Source organism: Gasterosteus aculeatus, chromosome 20 (assembly GCF_964276395.1).
Source record: "Gasterosteus aculeatus chromosome 20, fGasAcu3.hap1.1, whole genome shotgun sequence".
Classification (NCBI taxonomy): domain Eukaryota; kingdom Metazoa; phylum Chordata; class Actinopteri; order Perciformes; family Gasterosteidae; genus Gasterosteus; species Gasterosteus aculeatus.
This window is the reverse complement of record NC_135707.1, coordinates 8,115,853-8,133,519: the sequence shown is the minus strand read 5'-3', so window position 1 is coordinate 8,133,519 and position 17,667 is coordinate 8,115,853. Positions and strand designations below refer to the sequence as shown.

The window sequence follows — 17,667 nt, the reverse complement described above, 5'->3', positions numbered from 1 at the left end:
TAAAGACAGTAAGTAGGAATACGGTTGTCACTTGGCATCGCATAACTGTTTTAACCTTATGCACCTGTTCATTATAGCATGACGGTAAGTTCGAGAGTTATTGTCTGTTGAAAATGGCTCCAATTCTAAGATGTTAATGAAAGGTTGCGCAGGTCGCTTATATTTTCCCCTTTTAGTCTTTTTCATTATATTGTTCAACAACCGTTGGATGGATTGATATTCACTGTTCCTGCAATGCTGCTACGAGGTTGTCACTTTTGGTTTTGACTGAAATATCTCAAGAACTTTTTGGATTGATTCACGTGAACATACAGGTTGACGTTCATGTACTTCAGTGAGATTAATCCTATATTTGGGGATCACGCAGCTTTTCATTTTGCCCCCCTTCAGAATCACAATCAGAAGCCATTTATTGCCACGTATGTTACACATACAGGATTTTGTGTTGGTGATTGGTGGGAAATAAGAATAAAACACAATAAAATAACAGGCGTAGTCGGGGTGAGAAGGGTCTACAGTTCGGAGGGCTGCCCTTGGGATCCCCCAGTCAGAGCTGGTAGATGAGGTCTGGGGGGAAGGGAAAGGGAAGTTTGGGGTCACCTGCTGGAGCTGTTGCCCCCGCGTCCCGAATCTGGATGAGTGGTTGAAGATGGATGGATGGAAAATAACTATATAAAAATATACAATCAAAAATGAACAATACAAAACAGTTAATATGAGTATGTTAAAACATGTCAAAATTGATATTTGTCAAACTTATGACTAAAGAAATCAGCAAATCAGCTGCAGCTATACTCAAAACATAAACATAAAATGTGAGCCTGCTAAACATGCTGAACGTTAGTGGCGTAGTATTGTGCGGATCATCTTATGGTTCTGTAGCAAAATAATCATAAGTCAGCGTGAGAGCTTTTACACCTCCTGACTAAATCACTTTAGCCACAGCATGAAGTTTACATGATTTTCTCTTCCCAAGTCACATTTCACACTGAATAGAATATCGCTTGAGTAGCTGATGAAACATTAGGACACTGGAGTCAATAGCGTGCAAAAAGAAGAGGCAAATAGCAATACATTAAATAAAATCAGATTTATTTTACAAATTTGCACAATTTTCTGGAATAACGGTGAACACTCACACGAGTAAACACAGGTAATATTGTGTGTAGCCTGACACACTTCAACACACACACTCACTCACACGGCGTCATATAGACTATATAAGTGGTGCGCACATACACAGCCTCATTTACAGCACAGACACACAGGTGCGCACTCGCCTCCTTCCTTCAAGTGTAAATCAGATCCAAATTTGTCAGTCTTCCCCATCTCACACATTCACATCGCTTCAATGACTTCAATGTCCTTAATCTAGCAAGCCAACAAAAAAGAGAAGAGGTGAAGTGTGAAATGTACACATAAAGGTGGGTGCTGTTTGGTTTCAGAGGAACGTTTATCTTTGCAGCTGAGGTGAAGTTGGTCGTATTACTGTACATGGACCTTTTAGTCTCCGAGAGACACAAAAGAGAGAGTGAGAATTGTACAAACTGGGCTGCTCTTAAACACTGGAGATCTTTTAAAGAGATAAAACATGGCCTTCAGCGTTTAAAAGCATTTTCGTTTTATACGTCTCTATTGCAGTGATTCATATCTAACTTCATGGTTAGCCTCACTGATTTTAGAGTGAACAAACTGTACATTTTTCTTTTTTAGCTTTTTAGTGGAGAGGAAGTGATCTTTACAAAGAACCCCAAAATATTAGAAAAAGGCTTTGATTGTCGTCACGCAATTCTTTGAATGCTCACAAAAAAATGTTTTCACTCAACGAGGGCTGGGGAAATTGAAAAGGGGGGGAAGGTAGTGGAAGAGACGGTGAGAGGTAGGATTGCAGATGGGTGAGGAGTCTGGAAGGCCAACAACAAATAAAATCTAGTGGAAAACATGGAGGATTCTTTAAAGTCCTCCTTCTCCTCAGCACCTCGCTTTGACCTGGACTGCGGCTCCCACGGTGCATCGCTCCTTTTATTTGTGGTGAGTGACCGGCAGGAAGTCCGATCCTCTTTTTCACCCCACCTGGTCGTCGTGTCGGCTGTATAGAAGAATATACAGAGTGGCGCCTCGATGCTTCTCCTTGAATAAAAGCTGATTCTCGTTTTGTCTTTTGGCTTAAAATGTGCTCCATCGAAGAAGAAAAAAACAAGTGAGACCAGACACAACAAGCAGAAGTGTGAACACCACAGAAATCCGTGGGACGGGTTGTGCTGAAGGAGGATTTCACACCTCCACCTGCCCCTGCGTCAGATAGGCTCTGAGCTGCTGGGCAGCACTGACGATCTTCCTCTGGTGTCCCAGCAGGTTCACCCCGAGGTTCTGGACATCTCTGAAATAGAGAGCAGACGGAAGCGCAGAGGCTGGATGAACACTGCAGCTTGTACTGTATATTCTAAAGGGCGCTGGTGGATTTGCATGTGTTTGTACATAAAAGCCTGCAGCGGCTGATTTGATCTAGCGCTTTGTATTTCTATTCAAATCAAATCCATTTTGCCTCTATTCAACGTTTAATTTTAAAATACACACAGTGAACAAAGATTGTTATTCATCATTACACAAGTGTGTCTCGGGCCGGTGAACTACAGACCAGGTGTAGCCATGCGAGCTCAGGACTTCCATCACTTACACTTCTTCACCTGCAGGATCGCGTGAGACCAACCAGCCAGACGGCTGATTGCTAAACGGTTGGTTTAGAAAACCAAATGAAGTAATTTATTTCAACTCATGAAAAATGGGAGCAAATGTATTGCATTTTTATTTTTGTTTACTGTAGTTTTTACAGCTCAGCTTCTCCTCAATTTGTCAAAGAACACTTGTTGAGTGTCACTTGTTTGAGCATGAAAGTTCCTTATTGACCTTGGAAAAATTTCCGACAATAAATAAAAACACAGCCACCAGTCCTCTTCTCTAAGTGAACATCTGTGTAACACGCATCCGTACTTACTCCATGCTGAGCATGCTGACTCTGTCCAAAGTGTCGAGGTGTGCCTGATCAAACTCATCCTGATATCTCTCCATCCTCAAAGCCTTCAGCCAATCACCGACTGTTGCCACGGCCGTCAGGTCTGTGGGCGTGGGGCTGAGCAGTGGCTGAGAGCAGCTCCTGCCAAGAGGGGAAATGTCAATACAGAGGGAATAACAACCGGGATATATTGCCATTAAGCTCCTGTCTCACCGAGTTGGCTCCACCTTGAGGGAGGCGGGGTGCCTGATGAGTCGATCCAAGGAGGAGAGCAGCGAGTCGAAGCCCGGCCGTTCCCCGCGATCGTTCTGCCAGCACTGGAGCATCAGAGAGTGGAGGGCAGAGGGGCAGTTGTGGGGGGCCGGGAGACGATATTGATCTGCAACTGCCTTCATCACCTGCAAAGAAAAGCGAGTGAGACACTGGACATAAGGAGGGCAGATGGTGTGAGGAGCCTTGTGTAATTGCCTTACATAAAATTTTTGTTTGTCACTTTGCTGATTGGCTTCCACAATTTTTCACTAGTAAATTGTACAGCTACAAAGAAATATCATTTTAAAATAAAACCCCATAAATCTTAATTTTGTAGTTTAGTACTTCTTTAATTTTGAGTGGGAAATCTGGATCATGCATGAAAGCAAATAGTGGATGTTGCGGCTGATGTTTGGTGCCACCGTGGCGCCTCGTGACTTTTAATGTTATCACACTATGGCAGTTAAACTTGCACTTAAGCACACGATTTGAGTGCATTCCCATCATTAATTGATCAGGACATCCTCTGCTCAGGCAACATTCTCCTACACACTCACTTCTTGATTGCTCATGTCCCAGTATGGACGCTCTCCATAAGACATCACCTCCCACATGAGGATGCCGAAGCTCCAGGCGTCGCTGGCCGAGCTGAATTTGCGATGCTGAAAGGCTTCTGGTGCGGTCCACCTCACAGGAATCTTACTGCCCTGATGGAGGACAAAGGCACACGGGGGGAAATATGTTAAAATCATGTTGCACTGGAAGCACAAATCAGAAGCATTAATACTCCCTCCTCCAGAACGTACCAACGAGGCGGTGTATGTCGGGATGTTGTGGTCCAGGCCCCTCATGAGTCGGGACAGGCCAAAGTCAGACACTTTACAGACCAGGTTGGAGTTGACCAGCACGTTCCTGGCCGCCAGGTCCCGGTGGACAAAGTTTCTCTCAGAGAGGTAACGCATCCCTGCACCGACTCCTCTGAGCATCCCGATGAGCTGGAGGACGCTGAACTGGCCCTCGTTCTCCTAGAAAACGGCAGAGGGGTTCGAGAGGCGTTTCAGGTTTTGCTGTGATCGAAACGCTGCAGTGACCAGCAACGGACGGCGTGTTGTTGTCTCACCCTGAGGAAGGCGTCCAGAGGCCCGTTCTCCATGAACTCAGTGATGATCCTCTCCGGGGAGGTGTGAGTGATCACGCCCTCCAGCTTCAGTACGTTGGGGTGGTCAAACTGTCCCATGACCCCTGCTTCACTGAGGAACAAGCCCCTCTCCCTGTCGGACGCCCCCCAGCGTATAGACTTCACGGCCACCAGCAGCTCCCTGCGACCCATCGGACGGTAGCGGCCCCGAGAAACCTCGCCAAACTGGGCTGGGGTGGAGGGAGTGGGAGAGGGGGGGTTGATCAAATTACAATGCGCTGATAATTATTGCACAGCTACGATACGGATTAAAAGTGAGAATCGTGCCGACCTGCACCGATCACCTCCTCGATCTTGAGATGAGTGGGATCTATTTCACGGGCAAACTCCTTGACGGCCTCACTGGGGTCATCATAAGTGGAGGGGTCCACGTAATATTTAACCGCACCTGGAATAAAAAGGGTTTTTATGAACAAAGTATTTTTTTTATCCCTTTATTTATTCACATGATACAAGGTTGGGACGATCTGTCCCTGCACAGCAGAGGGACCTGATTTTACACTATGAAGGACACAGACACAGTACGTTATTTCTAAGAATAAATTTGCATTATTTATTTCATTTTATGACACATGGAAAGAAAAGAAGATCAGAAAGTCTTTTCATTTGATCCTATATTTGTAAAAAGGGATGTCAAGCAAGTAATTGTAATGAGACAGATCAAATCAAACCTCCAAATCATATAAAATATTGTTCCAATCGGTGACATTTTGCACAAAGCAAACACCTCACTTATAATTAAATCAGGTTATTAAAAAATACTTTCAACTATAACTAGATTGTATTAAATCCAAGGTGGAAATGCTCACCTCGGTTACTGATGTACCTCTGGAGTCTGTCGCTGTAAGGACTCTCTCTCCTCTTTCTGCCATGTAAAAAACAAACAAAATGAATGAATGTGCATGAGATTAAAAAATAAATATGCCCATGGATACAAAATAATATGCCCATGGATATAAAATATGCCTGATCATGTGTCAATAACCTACCTGCGAAATACCACCACAACTACAATCGCCGCCACCACCAGCAGAAATGCTGCTCCGCCCATCACTGAGCCGACCAGCAGGGGAAGCCGGTTCTGGATCTGATGAGAATGTTCCTCTGTGGAACGGAGAGTGAGAAAAACCATCACGGGTTGATGTGTCATTGAGTCAGCCTTCACAATAATCCTTTCCACAGCTGGAAGTTCTGGAACTGTTGTGGCTGTGACTGATGTTATTTGTTATTAAGTTTGTAGAATGTAGCCATTTTATTTCCACTTACAGTGGAATCTGAATCGAATCTAAATCATGGACCATGGTTGTAATTGTAATTTTACTTTAAACTTTTTTCACTTATTTCAAGTTATCTCTGAGATCTTCTTGGAAAAAAATGTCTTTGTTTTCAGTTATATTTCCAGTAACTAGTCACGCTGTCCTTATATTGCATCTGACTTTAACACATTTTTTGTGTACAATATTGATCAATCCCAGCTGTTCACTTGTGTGTTAATTGCAGGATTGCTCCGTGACTGGAACGTGTGCGTGTGGGACTTGTACCCAGAGGCAGCGTGGTGAAGTAGACGGTGCTGCTGTAGGGGCCGTAGCCGCGTTCATTGCGAGCTCTGATCTGGAAGGCGTAGATGGAGCCGGGGATCAGAGGGTTGATGGTCACCGTGTTGGTCTCACTGTACACACTCGCTGCGCTGTCCACGTCTGAACCCTGAGGGACAAAGAGGAAGGACGTTTTTCGGGGGACCCCTCGCTGTGAGTCAGTTCGGCCACTTGTGCGGCAGGTATATTTCAGGACTAAAGTACCTTGTCATAGTATCTAAGCTGGTACTCCAGGATGTCTCCGTTGGGCCTGTCCGGCTGAGGCCACGAGAGAGTGATGGAGTCTGGCGCTCGGCTCAGCTGGTGCATCATGGGAACTGTGCTGGGAACTGTAGGGGACGGAACAGATGACTGACGTTTGAGCAATTAAGTTTCCCCCGAGGGACGTGATGATTGATCATTCAACCTGTAACAGTCCCGTTGTGTTGAGATGGACCACAGGGGGGCGATGTTAAAGAACTGGATAATATGTAGTACAGCAAAAGAAGTGGAGCAGCATGCAGCATCTAGTTACAGGACCAGTTCAGTGAACTCTACGGCAATCCTTCATTAAATCAATGCGATCTAATAGCAGACCTAAGACCTTTTTCATTTACGGTCATGAAGGCGTTTAATCTTTATTTGTGCATTTGGAAAATCACATAATAGTCTACTTTGTCTGCACAATGCCCCGCTCTCCTCTCCTCCCCCCACTGGTACACTTTCATCCCTCTTTCTGTCTGTCTTTTTGTCTTCCCATCTCTCATTTCTCCCTTTCTTCCTCCACAGTGACTATAATGGGATCTGACAGGATATTGTAACCTCGAGCAACCTCCTGTCCAGAGATCAGGAGGAGAAAAGATGGAGCGGACGGAGAGAAAAAGAGAGAGAGAGACACACACACACAGAATCACAGCACACACAAACATGATCATCAGAGCATCTCTTTTCTTTCATCTCTTGTTTTTTTTCATCCTCTCTGTCCAGCGCTCACCTGACTGGCTCGTTGTGAAATTGATGCTTGTGTATCGAGCTGGAAAAGGACTCAAAGCTGACACCTCATTCATGGCTTGCACCTGCCAGTGAGAAGAACACACCGACATGGCTTAAAAAGTCTCTTTGTTGTTATGACATGCTTGTTTGACAAACAAAGCCACACACGTGCAGCTGTGTCGGGCCAGGAAACCCCGGTAAATGGGAAATATCCGCCATTTATGAATAAGAAATAAGCTATGATTTCGTTGGGTTTGCACAATCTAAATAATAAATATTACTGTGCATTCGGAGCTTATGGCGTAATGTGGCTCAGAGGACTTTCCTCATCGGTGGCTCTGGGAAATGTTCCAGCAAAAATTGAGTTGTCCAGTGGGGATTCCAAAAAGAAGATGGTATTTCTTTATTTCATTTCAATGAAAGGGTGTTAAGGAACCTCGAGCCATTCACAAAACGTTTCTCCAAAAAGCCTCTCAAGGGCCCATTTCAAAGGTTATTACTGTAAAACCGACTCAGACTACAAGGTGATGCACGGTTGACGGGTAGTACCTGTATGAGATATGTGACTCTGGTCAGCAGATTGTTGAGGGTGACCTTGGTTTGTTTCAGGTTCGTCTGGGCGGGGCTGAAGGTCACGCCCTCTCCGCACCAGGAGCACGCCGCCGGGTTTGAGAAGGTGGCCGAGGGGCAGATGCGACACACGACTCCGTACCACACTTCGCTGCGGCCTCCCATGTCCACTGGAGGACGCCACCTTAAGGACACCCCGCCGTCGGCGCTCTCATACTCCCAGGACAGAGAGGCCGGAGCAGATGGAGGAGCTGGACAGAGGACAGAGGGGAGAAGTTCGACGTACGTAATGCAAGCTGCTTCCTGGCAAAGACAATCCAGTTACATGAAACAAAGTTTTCCCATGACACAATCTTGTGAGAAAATACTGCAGTATTCCATTATATTACAGTAAAAATACAACTGCAACTGATCCGTTGCATTTCAGTTCTCACAGTCTGAGTGGACGACAAAAGCTAAAGAGAGGCACTTGAACGCACCTCAGAGCGGCCAGCATCAACAAACAAACCAACAAAGCTCACTTGTGCAGTCAGAAGAGTTGGCGTCGTTGGCTGCTCGGTAAAACGCGCTGCGACATTCACACACACTCGACCCCTCTTGGCCGGTTCTGCTGTTGGACGGACACACCGAGCAGGGCGTGGAGCCCGCCTCGGACTTGAAGTAGCCCACCGGACAAGCTGCAGAGAGACACAACAGCGTTTGAGTATCATCTATCAGTATAACACTGTTGGTCTCCTTGTTTGAGTGATTACTGCAATTCAATCTGCCTCCAGAGGGAAGAAACCAGTGTGAGGTCCTTACTTGCTTTTGTTCAAATTAATTGAAACTTAATGTGTAGGAAATGGAATGTGTGAAGATCTACGGCCGCACCTCATCCTGGTCAAATGTTGAAGAACATGCTGGAAGGTTAGGCTGAAGCCAAGATGTTTTTTATAATAACATTAGTGTTAGGTAAATGGGGTTACCATCAACAAAAGGCACCTTTTAATGAACCAAATATTTTCAATGAAGGTTTGATTGAAGGTTCCAGAATATGTAAAACATCTATTTTGACCTCACAAGGACCACATGAACCTTTCCAATCTCATGTACCACAAACTGTTTTTGAGTAAAGCATGAATTCCATCTTGGTTTGTTGTTCCCATTGAGACAAAAGTGCATCTAGAACAACATTGTTTGTTGTTGGTTTTGTATAACGCAGTCCTTTACAGAGGAAGTGGCTCGCGTTAGCTGGCAGCAGCAAAACCACCAGTCGACACGTTTGAATTCAATTTGACCACAAAGACAAAGAGTGTAGTTTTGCGAGTCGCTTTCTTGCATTGACTGACCTGAGAGGATTAATTTAAGTCTCGTGTTGTTACATACGGAAAACATCTATTCAAGCCACTGTGTGTCATTTTTCCACTGGAGATTCTCCGGGTTAAACAAATTGCAACCTGTTAATACGTTTTAGAGATTAGAGGTCCTACTAATAGGTTGATTTTTTATTACATTTTTATAGAGCCAGGCAAGCTTTTGCTGTTTCAAGACTTTCTGCTAAGCCACGCTGACCAGCTGCTGGCTTTAGCCTTACATTTAAAAAACGGATTTGAGAGCGGAATAAATCCTCTCAACTAACTCGCCAAAACTCCTAAAATGACAAACTCTTCCTGTGAGATGTGGCTGGATTTTCTCAATCTGTGAAGGAACATTTTAACAGACAATAGATTCTCTACAAAATCCCATAATAGTCACGGTTATACATGTGTAATTACTCCCTGATAAAAAAGAAAATCTGTTATAAGGAATTGTATGACTATCTCAGAATAAAGTGATGTAATCCATTAAATCTATAGTGAGGTTCAAAGCATGCGTTTCTTTATCCCTCTCCATCTCTCACAGACACACACACACACACACACACACACACAGAAAATACCATCTAAACCTGCAGGCTGTTATCCTGAACTGATGTGTGTTTTACGGTGGAAAATCTGTGAAATGCGGCAGTTGTTAACGTCAAACGCGGGACAGCTGAGCGCCGAGGTCAAGATAACGCACACGGCAAGCTGCTGCATCCGCCGCAGCTGCGTGCGTGCTCGTCCTGAGCGGGATGATGAAAACACAGAGAGCCCGACGCCTCCGGGTCGGTCTGCTCCCATTTTCACAGTGTGAAACGCCCAAAAGCCGAGTCAACTACAGGTTGCTTCCTTTGTCTCCAGCAGTGTGTTAGTGTTCACAGACACTTGCTACCAGCTTTAAAGTAGGATCCTCTCATATGTTATTAAACAAAGGGATGGAAGAGAGAGCACGAGCATACGTGCTCGTGATGGTCAGCAGGAATGAACCCCTCACCTTGTTTACGTAACCTTGTCAGGAACATTGATTCCATTTGACGTACCGGTATGTGCGCGTGGATGCATGTGTGTATCCTGGCTGGTGTCTGGGAGAAGTGGATAAGATGGTAAGACGTGAAAGCTGGCAAAGAATAAACAGATAAAAGGCTTTCTGTGTTCTCACTTGTCTCAGAGAGCTGACTTTGCTTTCAAACAGGTGTGAAAAGGAGAAAAAAAAAAGGGAGATAGAGAGAAGATCGCAGAGGGAGAACGAACTGGAAAAGGGGAAGAAGGGAACATGGAGAAGGACGGGCCAAGATGGTCGTTGGACAAATAGTGGGATTACGTATATGAGCGCCTGATGACGGGTGAAGGAAAACGAGGAAACAGAAGGAAAGAGGAGAGCGAAACGTCCCACTTTTCCTCAATCTTTCATGTCCCGGCTGCACATTACCAGATGTGTCTGTTACGGCTCCTGACACGAGACACGACTCTGCTGCACAGCCTCCCATCGGCGCTACGAGCTCCGGCGACCACTTGACCCCCCCCTCCCCCTCATCCTCCTCCATCCTCCCCCATCTCCATTCACCTGATTACAGCAGCCAATGAACGTGCAAGTCCTCTGCCCTCTTGTGCCTGATGTGCACCCCCCACCCCCCCCCCAGCCCCCCACGACGGCTAAATCCATCCATCTCTCGGCCACGGCCACAGATGCCTTCGCGTCACACATCAGTACACTCTGGAAAGTAAGAAGTTGATAAATATCCACCAACAGACAGACGAGTTAACACATAAGAGCTGATCTGATTACTCCATCTTCAGAAAAATGACATTTACGCAAAATTAACATTTACATGACATTGAGTAATTGTTCCAGCCAAAAACTAGATAGCTCAAGCTTATTTTATGTGTGGTTTGTGTTTTATATCATCTTGAAAAACATATATTCGTGTTTTGGGGGAAAAGAAACCTTGAAGATGACATCCTTAGCTGTGAGAAATGTAGATGAGCAAATAATCGGAAATAAATCATAATTTGCTGCTCGTACTCACAAATTCTGACAGCTACTACTAGACTAAACAATAGAGGCAAGGTGACAAAATCTAAGAATCAGAATAAAAAACAGCAAAAAACAAAAAAATTATGTAATTGATTACATGGCAATTAAAGGACAACAAAATGAGAAAAAAAAACAACAACAGGTAGAGCCACGAATGGATAGACAATTACACGAAAAAGGATTGTTTTAGCAAAGACTAAATGTAAAAGCAAATTGAATCCTAATAAGATGAAACTCAAACACAGTAGAACACTTTTCTGAGAAGAGGAACATGATTAGAATGAAGTGGGTAGTTTGATGTTAGTATAACACTTTGGTTTGTAGACCGCTGACCCAATTTCTCTTTTTCTCTTCCTCCCTCCCTGTTTTATGCGCTCATTCCCTCTTTTGGCTCCCAGCCCTCCCCCCCCCCTCCCCCTCTCTCTCTCTCCCTCTCTCTCTCGGACACATAAACTCACATAAGCTCGGTCACAGATGCAACCACACAACAGGAGAGATGAGCACACAGGGTTCTAACAGTAAAGGTCTCGTCCTATTCTATAATGCTTGATTTGATTTCCATATAATCTGCATATGTAAAAGAAAACAATGCTTTGATTTGATCATGTACAAACAAATCTTCACAGAATATGGACTGTACTGTGGCTGAGAACAGTGGGTGGGCTTTATTTAAAAATAGAAAAAAATCCCTGTCCTGCACAAATGAAAAAATAAAACAAATCCCATGATTTAGATAAATCATAACCCCTCCTCCCGTCCAAAAGAAAACATATGCAAAATGAGATTGTATTTCACATACTGGATTTTGCAAAATCCCATTAGCAGCACGTCTCTTTGAGGCAAACATCCATTTGAAAGAAAAGTGAGATTTACGATTACACTAAAGAGATTACACGTCACAAATTATACTAATTATAAATGGACCTGTAATCGTATATATTTCAGTGGATGGATATTTTTGTTTCTCTTTTGCATGCCGCTTTTGTCCTGCTGCGGGCCAACTCAGGTTGGATGAGCAGATTATTCACTTTATAAATTAAAAGCATCACTTATTCTCACGTCTAGCAGACTCTGCAAAGATACATTTGAAGTCAGATCCCCCAAATAAGTTCTGTGGTGAAAACAAGCTTGAGAAATTGTAACATAATACCACAAATAGTAAATATCGCACTCATGAAGTTTGAAGCTTTTAAGTCTCTTAAAAAAGGCGGTTGCTAACAAATGGCCACATGAAACTACGTCCCTGCTGGAAAAGAGTCCACCTTGAGCTTAATGGCCGTGACGTGAGGTTAAGCGGCCGTGGTGAAGTTCTTTTTATAACCTCACATTATTTTTGTGCTTCTAGCTGTTTTATTTACCCACAAAAATCCTATGAGCGGTGTTCATTTGTGAGGATGATCTCGCTGAACAAAATGTGTGAGTATAAAAGATCATTAAAAGAGTATTTTCTACAATAATCCAAAATAAATAATAATAATATTCAAAGATCCAATTGTCTTTGTGTCGACAAAAATGGAGTGACGCTAACTTCTGGGTCGGACCACAATAATACGTAATAATACACAACAGCACTTAATAGAAAATAGAAAGAACATTTTTAAGATAACGTGAGTAGATGAAACTGAGTGTCACTTTTGTTTTTGTGCTCGTCGAGCCTCGAGCACCCTGGAGATTTGTGCTCATGACCTCAGCACTTCTGAAATCACTTTTAAAGCAATTCTGGCTGGAAAGAAAGTTTGATCTACTTGCTCTTATGATCCAACGAGCTCATAAATCACTGATCTTGTTGCACGTGATCAGGATCAATTGCCATCATTGCCCAGCTACTCTCCTATTGCGAGGTCCAGCCACCTGTCAATACTTGATCTCATTGATCGTTTCACCCGACTACGTTTTGCTCAAGGCTTGATCTTTACCGATCGACTGCAAAAGCTACTGTCGACATGTCAACATTGATCCACATTGATCCATCACTTGACATTTCACAGTAGGTGAAAATGATGCTGAAAATGGCATAATCTGAAAGGAGGAATGGAAAAAGTCTAATTTACTAGGTTCTTTGAGTAAGAAATCAATGCTGTTTGGAAAAAAGTTTCTTTTTTGAGGAGTCAGAGGAATCAGTCATCACAATAATATCACGCTCGCACTCTTACTTCATCCCTCCTCCCCTGGCCAAATGTTCCTGTTGTTCAACACAAACAAGCCACCGGATAGTTAGTGGATGTGTTTGTGCGTTCCGGGTGACAAATCTGGACAATCTGAGGTGTTGAATAATTCAGTCGAAAGCCACAGAAAATATCAACATGGGTCCAAATTAACTCAGAGCCCAATTGGGCATTCAGCACTAATCCTCGTCCCAAAACCCTCGACAGTAGCTGAATGTTTCAGAGGGAAGGAGCTCGCCTGAGGACGAAGTTCTACTTCAACTCGGGGAACCCGGAACTAAAAGACTGTTTCATGTTCGGCTGAACCGGTGTAATTGTGTCTCACGCTCAGTCGTGTTTCCGCTTGTTGCCTCTCTGCCTCTCCGTCTCCCTTGTGAGATTCAAATGTCACAGGATGAAATCATCGGACAGCTGCTGCTTGTCTTCTGCTTCTGTCTTTATCATTTTTCAGGAGACTGAAGATGAGTTTTTATCCCAAAAAAAATAATTCTACATGTCTTTGACTGGATTCCAACCACTTGGATGGTTTAGGTGTCGTGTGTCTGCTGTTCATGGTGCGCGAGGTCCAACTAAATTAAAAACACAATGTAGGTTTTATTCCAACCGAATATGTTACAGTCATATGATCATGTTATATGATGACATGTTAAATATCAAGAGGACAAATAGAAAAAAGGAAATAAGTTCAAAATGTAGGTACCGGTCAGTGTGATAAAAACTGTTTTAAACTAAATGCATTTGGTTTAAGATGCAAGATGTAAGTGGAAAGTGGTCAGTTTACTTCTTGATAAAATGTTTTATTTCCCCTCAAGTGTTCTAAGCGCCGGCAGTCCACTAAAAACAATGTCCATTTTTGTTTTTTAAATACAATCTGTTCTCAATTCGAGCTATTATTGAATGTCCTTGGTGCTTATTTCAAACGATAACAACATTTGAATAGTTAAGAAAGTTTTTCGCTCCACTTTGCGGTGAGAACAAGGATCGGCTACTGTTAATAATTCCTCCCGGCTGGATTGCTAGTTAACCATCTGCCTCCTTTCCCAACATTCCCACGGACAACAATGCAATGATGCCAATCCACATCATTAGTCAAGTGAAGTGATCAACAAAACATAATCAAATCAGAGTTGGAACAAAAAGCCGGAGCAGCAGCTCGGGGGGGGGGCGCGCGTTAGATCAGTCACAGACCGTCACCGGGGGCCGTGCTGAGGGGTTATTCCAAATATCATTCAAACGCCGGACAAATGCAAGTGGCGGTCCGAGTGCAGATGTAAGCATGAACACGTTTCACAGCTGACTTGGCTAAGATTGGAGGATTAATTGTGCCGGGGCCTAGCTCGACTTTTAAGGGGGCCTGTGTGCAAGGGAGCTTATCAATTATGGCCATTGAAATTCCTGGTGGGCTTTAGTTTTAATCCCAGACATATGTGGAAAGCAAATATCAGCAACGCAGCGATTTACACTCAAGCACTGCCGCTCGCTCGCACAAAGATACAATCATCCACTCTGCTGCCTCCGCAACCTCAAACATTTTTTCTTCTTCTTCTCAGTTCTTTAAGTCATTAACTTGCATCCTCCTATCTTTCACTCTCCCCCCGCCTCTCCCTGTTTTCCCTCCACTCCCCCGCTCTCCCCCTGCGGTTTCTGTCACTTGTTCACAGACGAGTGGCCTTTCCATCGCCATGACCTAAATGTGTCACATCCCTCTCACGGTGGTTCTCTCCCTCTCCTCCTGCTCTCTCCTTATATCTCTTCACCGTCCGTCTGGACAGCTCTCCAATTTTGCCCTGCTTCTTTTTTTCCCCACTCATACACACTTTGAAAGTGAAAATATGTATTGACCACCTTTGCAATTGCTGGCCATTACCTCTACTATTCTACTATCCAGAAAGGTTTTGCTGAAAGTAAATTACCTATTTAACAGCTTTATATTTCTAGTTGTATTTCTGTCAAATGTTCTATATATTATAGAATATATGCAAACGTTACATCGCTAAAAACTCACTGCATGGATACAATATTGCCTCTGCTCCTCCCCTCGCTCCCCTCTGGTCTGCACATCAAACACAGTTGTGTATGAGAGAGACAGCAGCTCCTCTTGATATTGATCCAGACGCTTCGTATCTCAGCAAATGTCACAAAGAGAACTCACAGGAAGTCAAAAATCAATCAATCAATATTATATTTGAGCTTGAAAGAGATCAAACAGAGTAACTACTTCAGGCATTTACAGAGGAAATAATGTGATAACGATCAGATGATCCTTTATAAATTATCAGGAATCGATAAACATTTAATTAGTCCAAGTGTATTAGAACATTGGCAAAAAAGCTAATATTTCATCACGGCCAAATTTACCGTATATGTAAGCGATAAGCTAATGGTTGTAATTCACCGCGGGTCATAAATAAAACACCTTGTCTATCTGATCCACTGCATGTCATGCTGCCCCCCCCCCCCCCCACTTAACTTAGCTACTCCTGTTATTTTGGATTCAACGCCCTTAAATGGAACAACTCAAAATAATTTTTGACAAATTACAAATGAAATACTTTTTCTAAGAATGTCCCTTAGAAAATGTCTACGCTGTTGTATGACATCTTGTAAACCTTCAAGCTTCTTCAATTCTCATAAAATAAATGGTACCATTTTGAAAACTACTAAACTAATAATGGAAAATGTGCATTAAAAACTGGAGAGTTAATCTTGTTGCATGAAAATGAAAATGACAACGTCACTCATAAGGAGGCCGTGATACTGCAGCTACTTCATATCAGGATGACATTCTTTGAACTTACCCAAGCAGGCGGATCCGTTGAGGTTCTGCTCATGACCTTCATCACAGACGCACCCGCCGACGGGAACCATCCACTCCCCCTCAGTATTGCAGTGCATTCGAGGGGGCGTGCCCCCCTGTGCTTTACTGTGGGGGACACATGTCCCGCTCAGGGGCACCAAGGCGGTCGGCTCGGCCCCTGAGGGGGTCGCCGGGTAGGACGCCAAGTGCACGCTGGTGGCCGGACAGCGGCGATAGAAGATCGACACCCCCATGAGGGACACGCAGGCTCCGCTGTCAACGACAGCCAGCACGAATCTGAAACAAGGGTCACGTGTTGAAACGGGGCCCGTTTAGGGGGGGGACAATGTTAGTAAAGCGTGAGCTGCGGAGCGCGGGGAGGATTACCCGTTGCGTGTGAGTGGGCCAAAACTGCGTGTCTTGATGTTGATTCGGCTGTATCGGTTGGGTTGATACTGGTGAGGTGAACTGGGCTCCACCTTCGAGAAGCTCTTGTCAGCCGCGATGGTGTCGATCTTCACCCACCCCTCCCTGGTGTCCTTCTCGCCGTTGGACGGCTGAGGTGAGGGAAGGACAGAGCGGACAGCCGCCGGCAGAGGGAAAGATCATTCAGTGAAAAAAAAATAGCACGGAGAGAACGTGTGGTTGACGGGGGCAACCAGGAACACTCAACCAAAAGCAAACGATGGACGTTAAAATGAGCCTGTTGATGACTCAAGGGGACGAGTCTGCGTGTCTGTCTAATGGCCCTCCGTCCAATCGACGGCTGACCTGGCGGGTGTATAGCTGAGGATTCAAGGTCAAGTCAAGTGTCGAGCGAGCCTCTTTAAATCAATGGGACATGTTTGTTAGTAATACTTTACTTACACACACTGCGTTGTTTATTTAGTGCCTTTAGTGCTTATTATAGTCCAAGAACATATAGAAAGAGAGGCCGTACAGCTAAGGGCAGATATATCAGCAATTTTCTCATCCGATGGACTTCACACTTGGCAAATGTATTTGACTGAGTGTAACGGAGTTAGAAATACACTGTCATTTTCAAAGTATTGTATTTTATTTTTTTGGTTATTATTCAACAATTTTGTTGAACGTGTGTGTGTGAATTTTATTTTGATGAGTCAAATTTGCGGAAATTGCGATTCATCTCTACTGCGCCTCCTAGGCTTCCGTAGTCCCGTTTTTCCTTCACAGTAGTGTTACACTGTTGAAGGTAAGTTGAGAAAAAAAAACGACGTCGCACTATTTCGCTATGTTCTTAATTATAACTGTTAACATCAGCTACCATTAGCGTGGGTAACATGACCACGGTTCTCAGCTGTGGTGCGTCATTATTCGATGGAGTGGTGATAAAATTATACGTTTGGTCATTGTTTAATTTCGCGCCGTTTGTACTCGCTACATCCGGTCGTCCTGACGTATACGTTCCCCTCCATAGACCCTGTGTGTAGGGAGCTGATGTGCAGAGACCAGAAGGCAATGTCTGTGTTTTATTGTCTTCTGCAGGTATGTGTTTTCTTTTGTTTTAATGCTGGAATTTTTGCAGTTGTCGCTGTTATTTATTTTGTTCACTTGGGGTTGTTCTCCCCTTTTTGTCACAATTTCGATCTTTGACAAGCTATAATTTAGATTTTGCGGTAGTCCCGTTTTTCCTTCACAGTAGTGTTACACTGTTGAAGACCCTGTGTGTAGGGAGCTGATGTGCAGAGACCAGAAGGCAATGTCTGTGT

At 44.0% G+C, this 17,667-nt stretch overlaps 1 protein-coding gene across 2 annotated transcripts in view; it reads right to left on the bottom strand.

Moving 5' to 3' along the window:
- Window positions 1–1,075: 1,075 nt before the first annotated feature.
- Window positions 1,076–17,667, bottom strand: part of ephb6 (eph receptor B6) — a 37,366-nt gene continuing 20,774 nt past the window's right edge. For both annotated transcript variants that reach the window (XM_040165701.2, XM_040165702.2), the window contains exons 4-19: window positions 16,325–16,494; window positions 15,939–16,234; window positions 8,122–8,277; window positions 7,580–7,851; window positions 7,032–7,113; window positions 6,263–6,387; window positions 6,005–6,167; window positions 5,453–5,567; window positions 5,273–5,328; window positions 4,735–4,851; window positions 4,386–4,633; window positions 4,072–4,290; window positions 3,823–3,972; window positions 3,227–3,411; window positions 2,996–3,154; window positions 1,076–2,380 (exon numbers count right to left, since the gene is read on the bottom strand). In XM_040165701.2, the coding sequence (XP_040021635.2) occupies window positions 2,275–2,380; window positions 2,996–3,154; window positions 3,227–3,411; window positions 3,823–3,972; window positions 4,072–4,290; window positions 4,386–4,633; window positions 4,735–4,851; window positions 5,273–5,328; window positions 5,453–5,567; window positions 6,005–6,167; window positions 6,263–6,387; window positions 7,032–7,113; window positions 7,580–7,851; window positions 8,122–8,277; window positions 15,939–16,234; window positions 16,325–16,494 (2,619 nt within the window). In that variant the 3' untranslated portion in view covers window positions 1,076–2,274. The remainder of the gene's footprint in view (window positions 2,381–2,995; window positions 3,155–3,226; window positions 3,412–3,822; window positions 3,973–4,071; window positions 4,291–4,385; window positions 4,634–4,734; window positions 4,852–5,272; window positions 5,329–5,452; window positions 5,568–6,004; window positions 6,168–6,262; window positions 6,388–7,031; window positions 7,114–7,579; window positions 7,852–8,121; window positions 8,278–15,938; window positions 16,235–16,324; window positions 16,495–17,667) is intronic.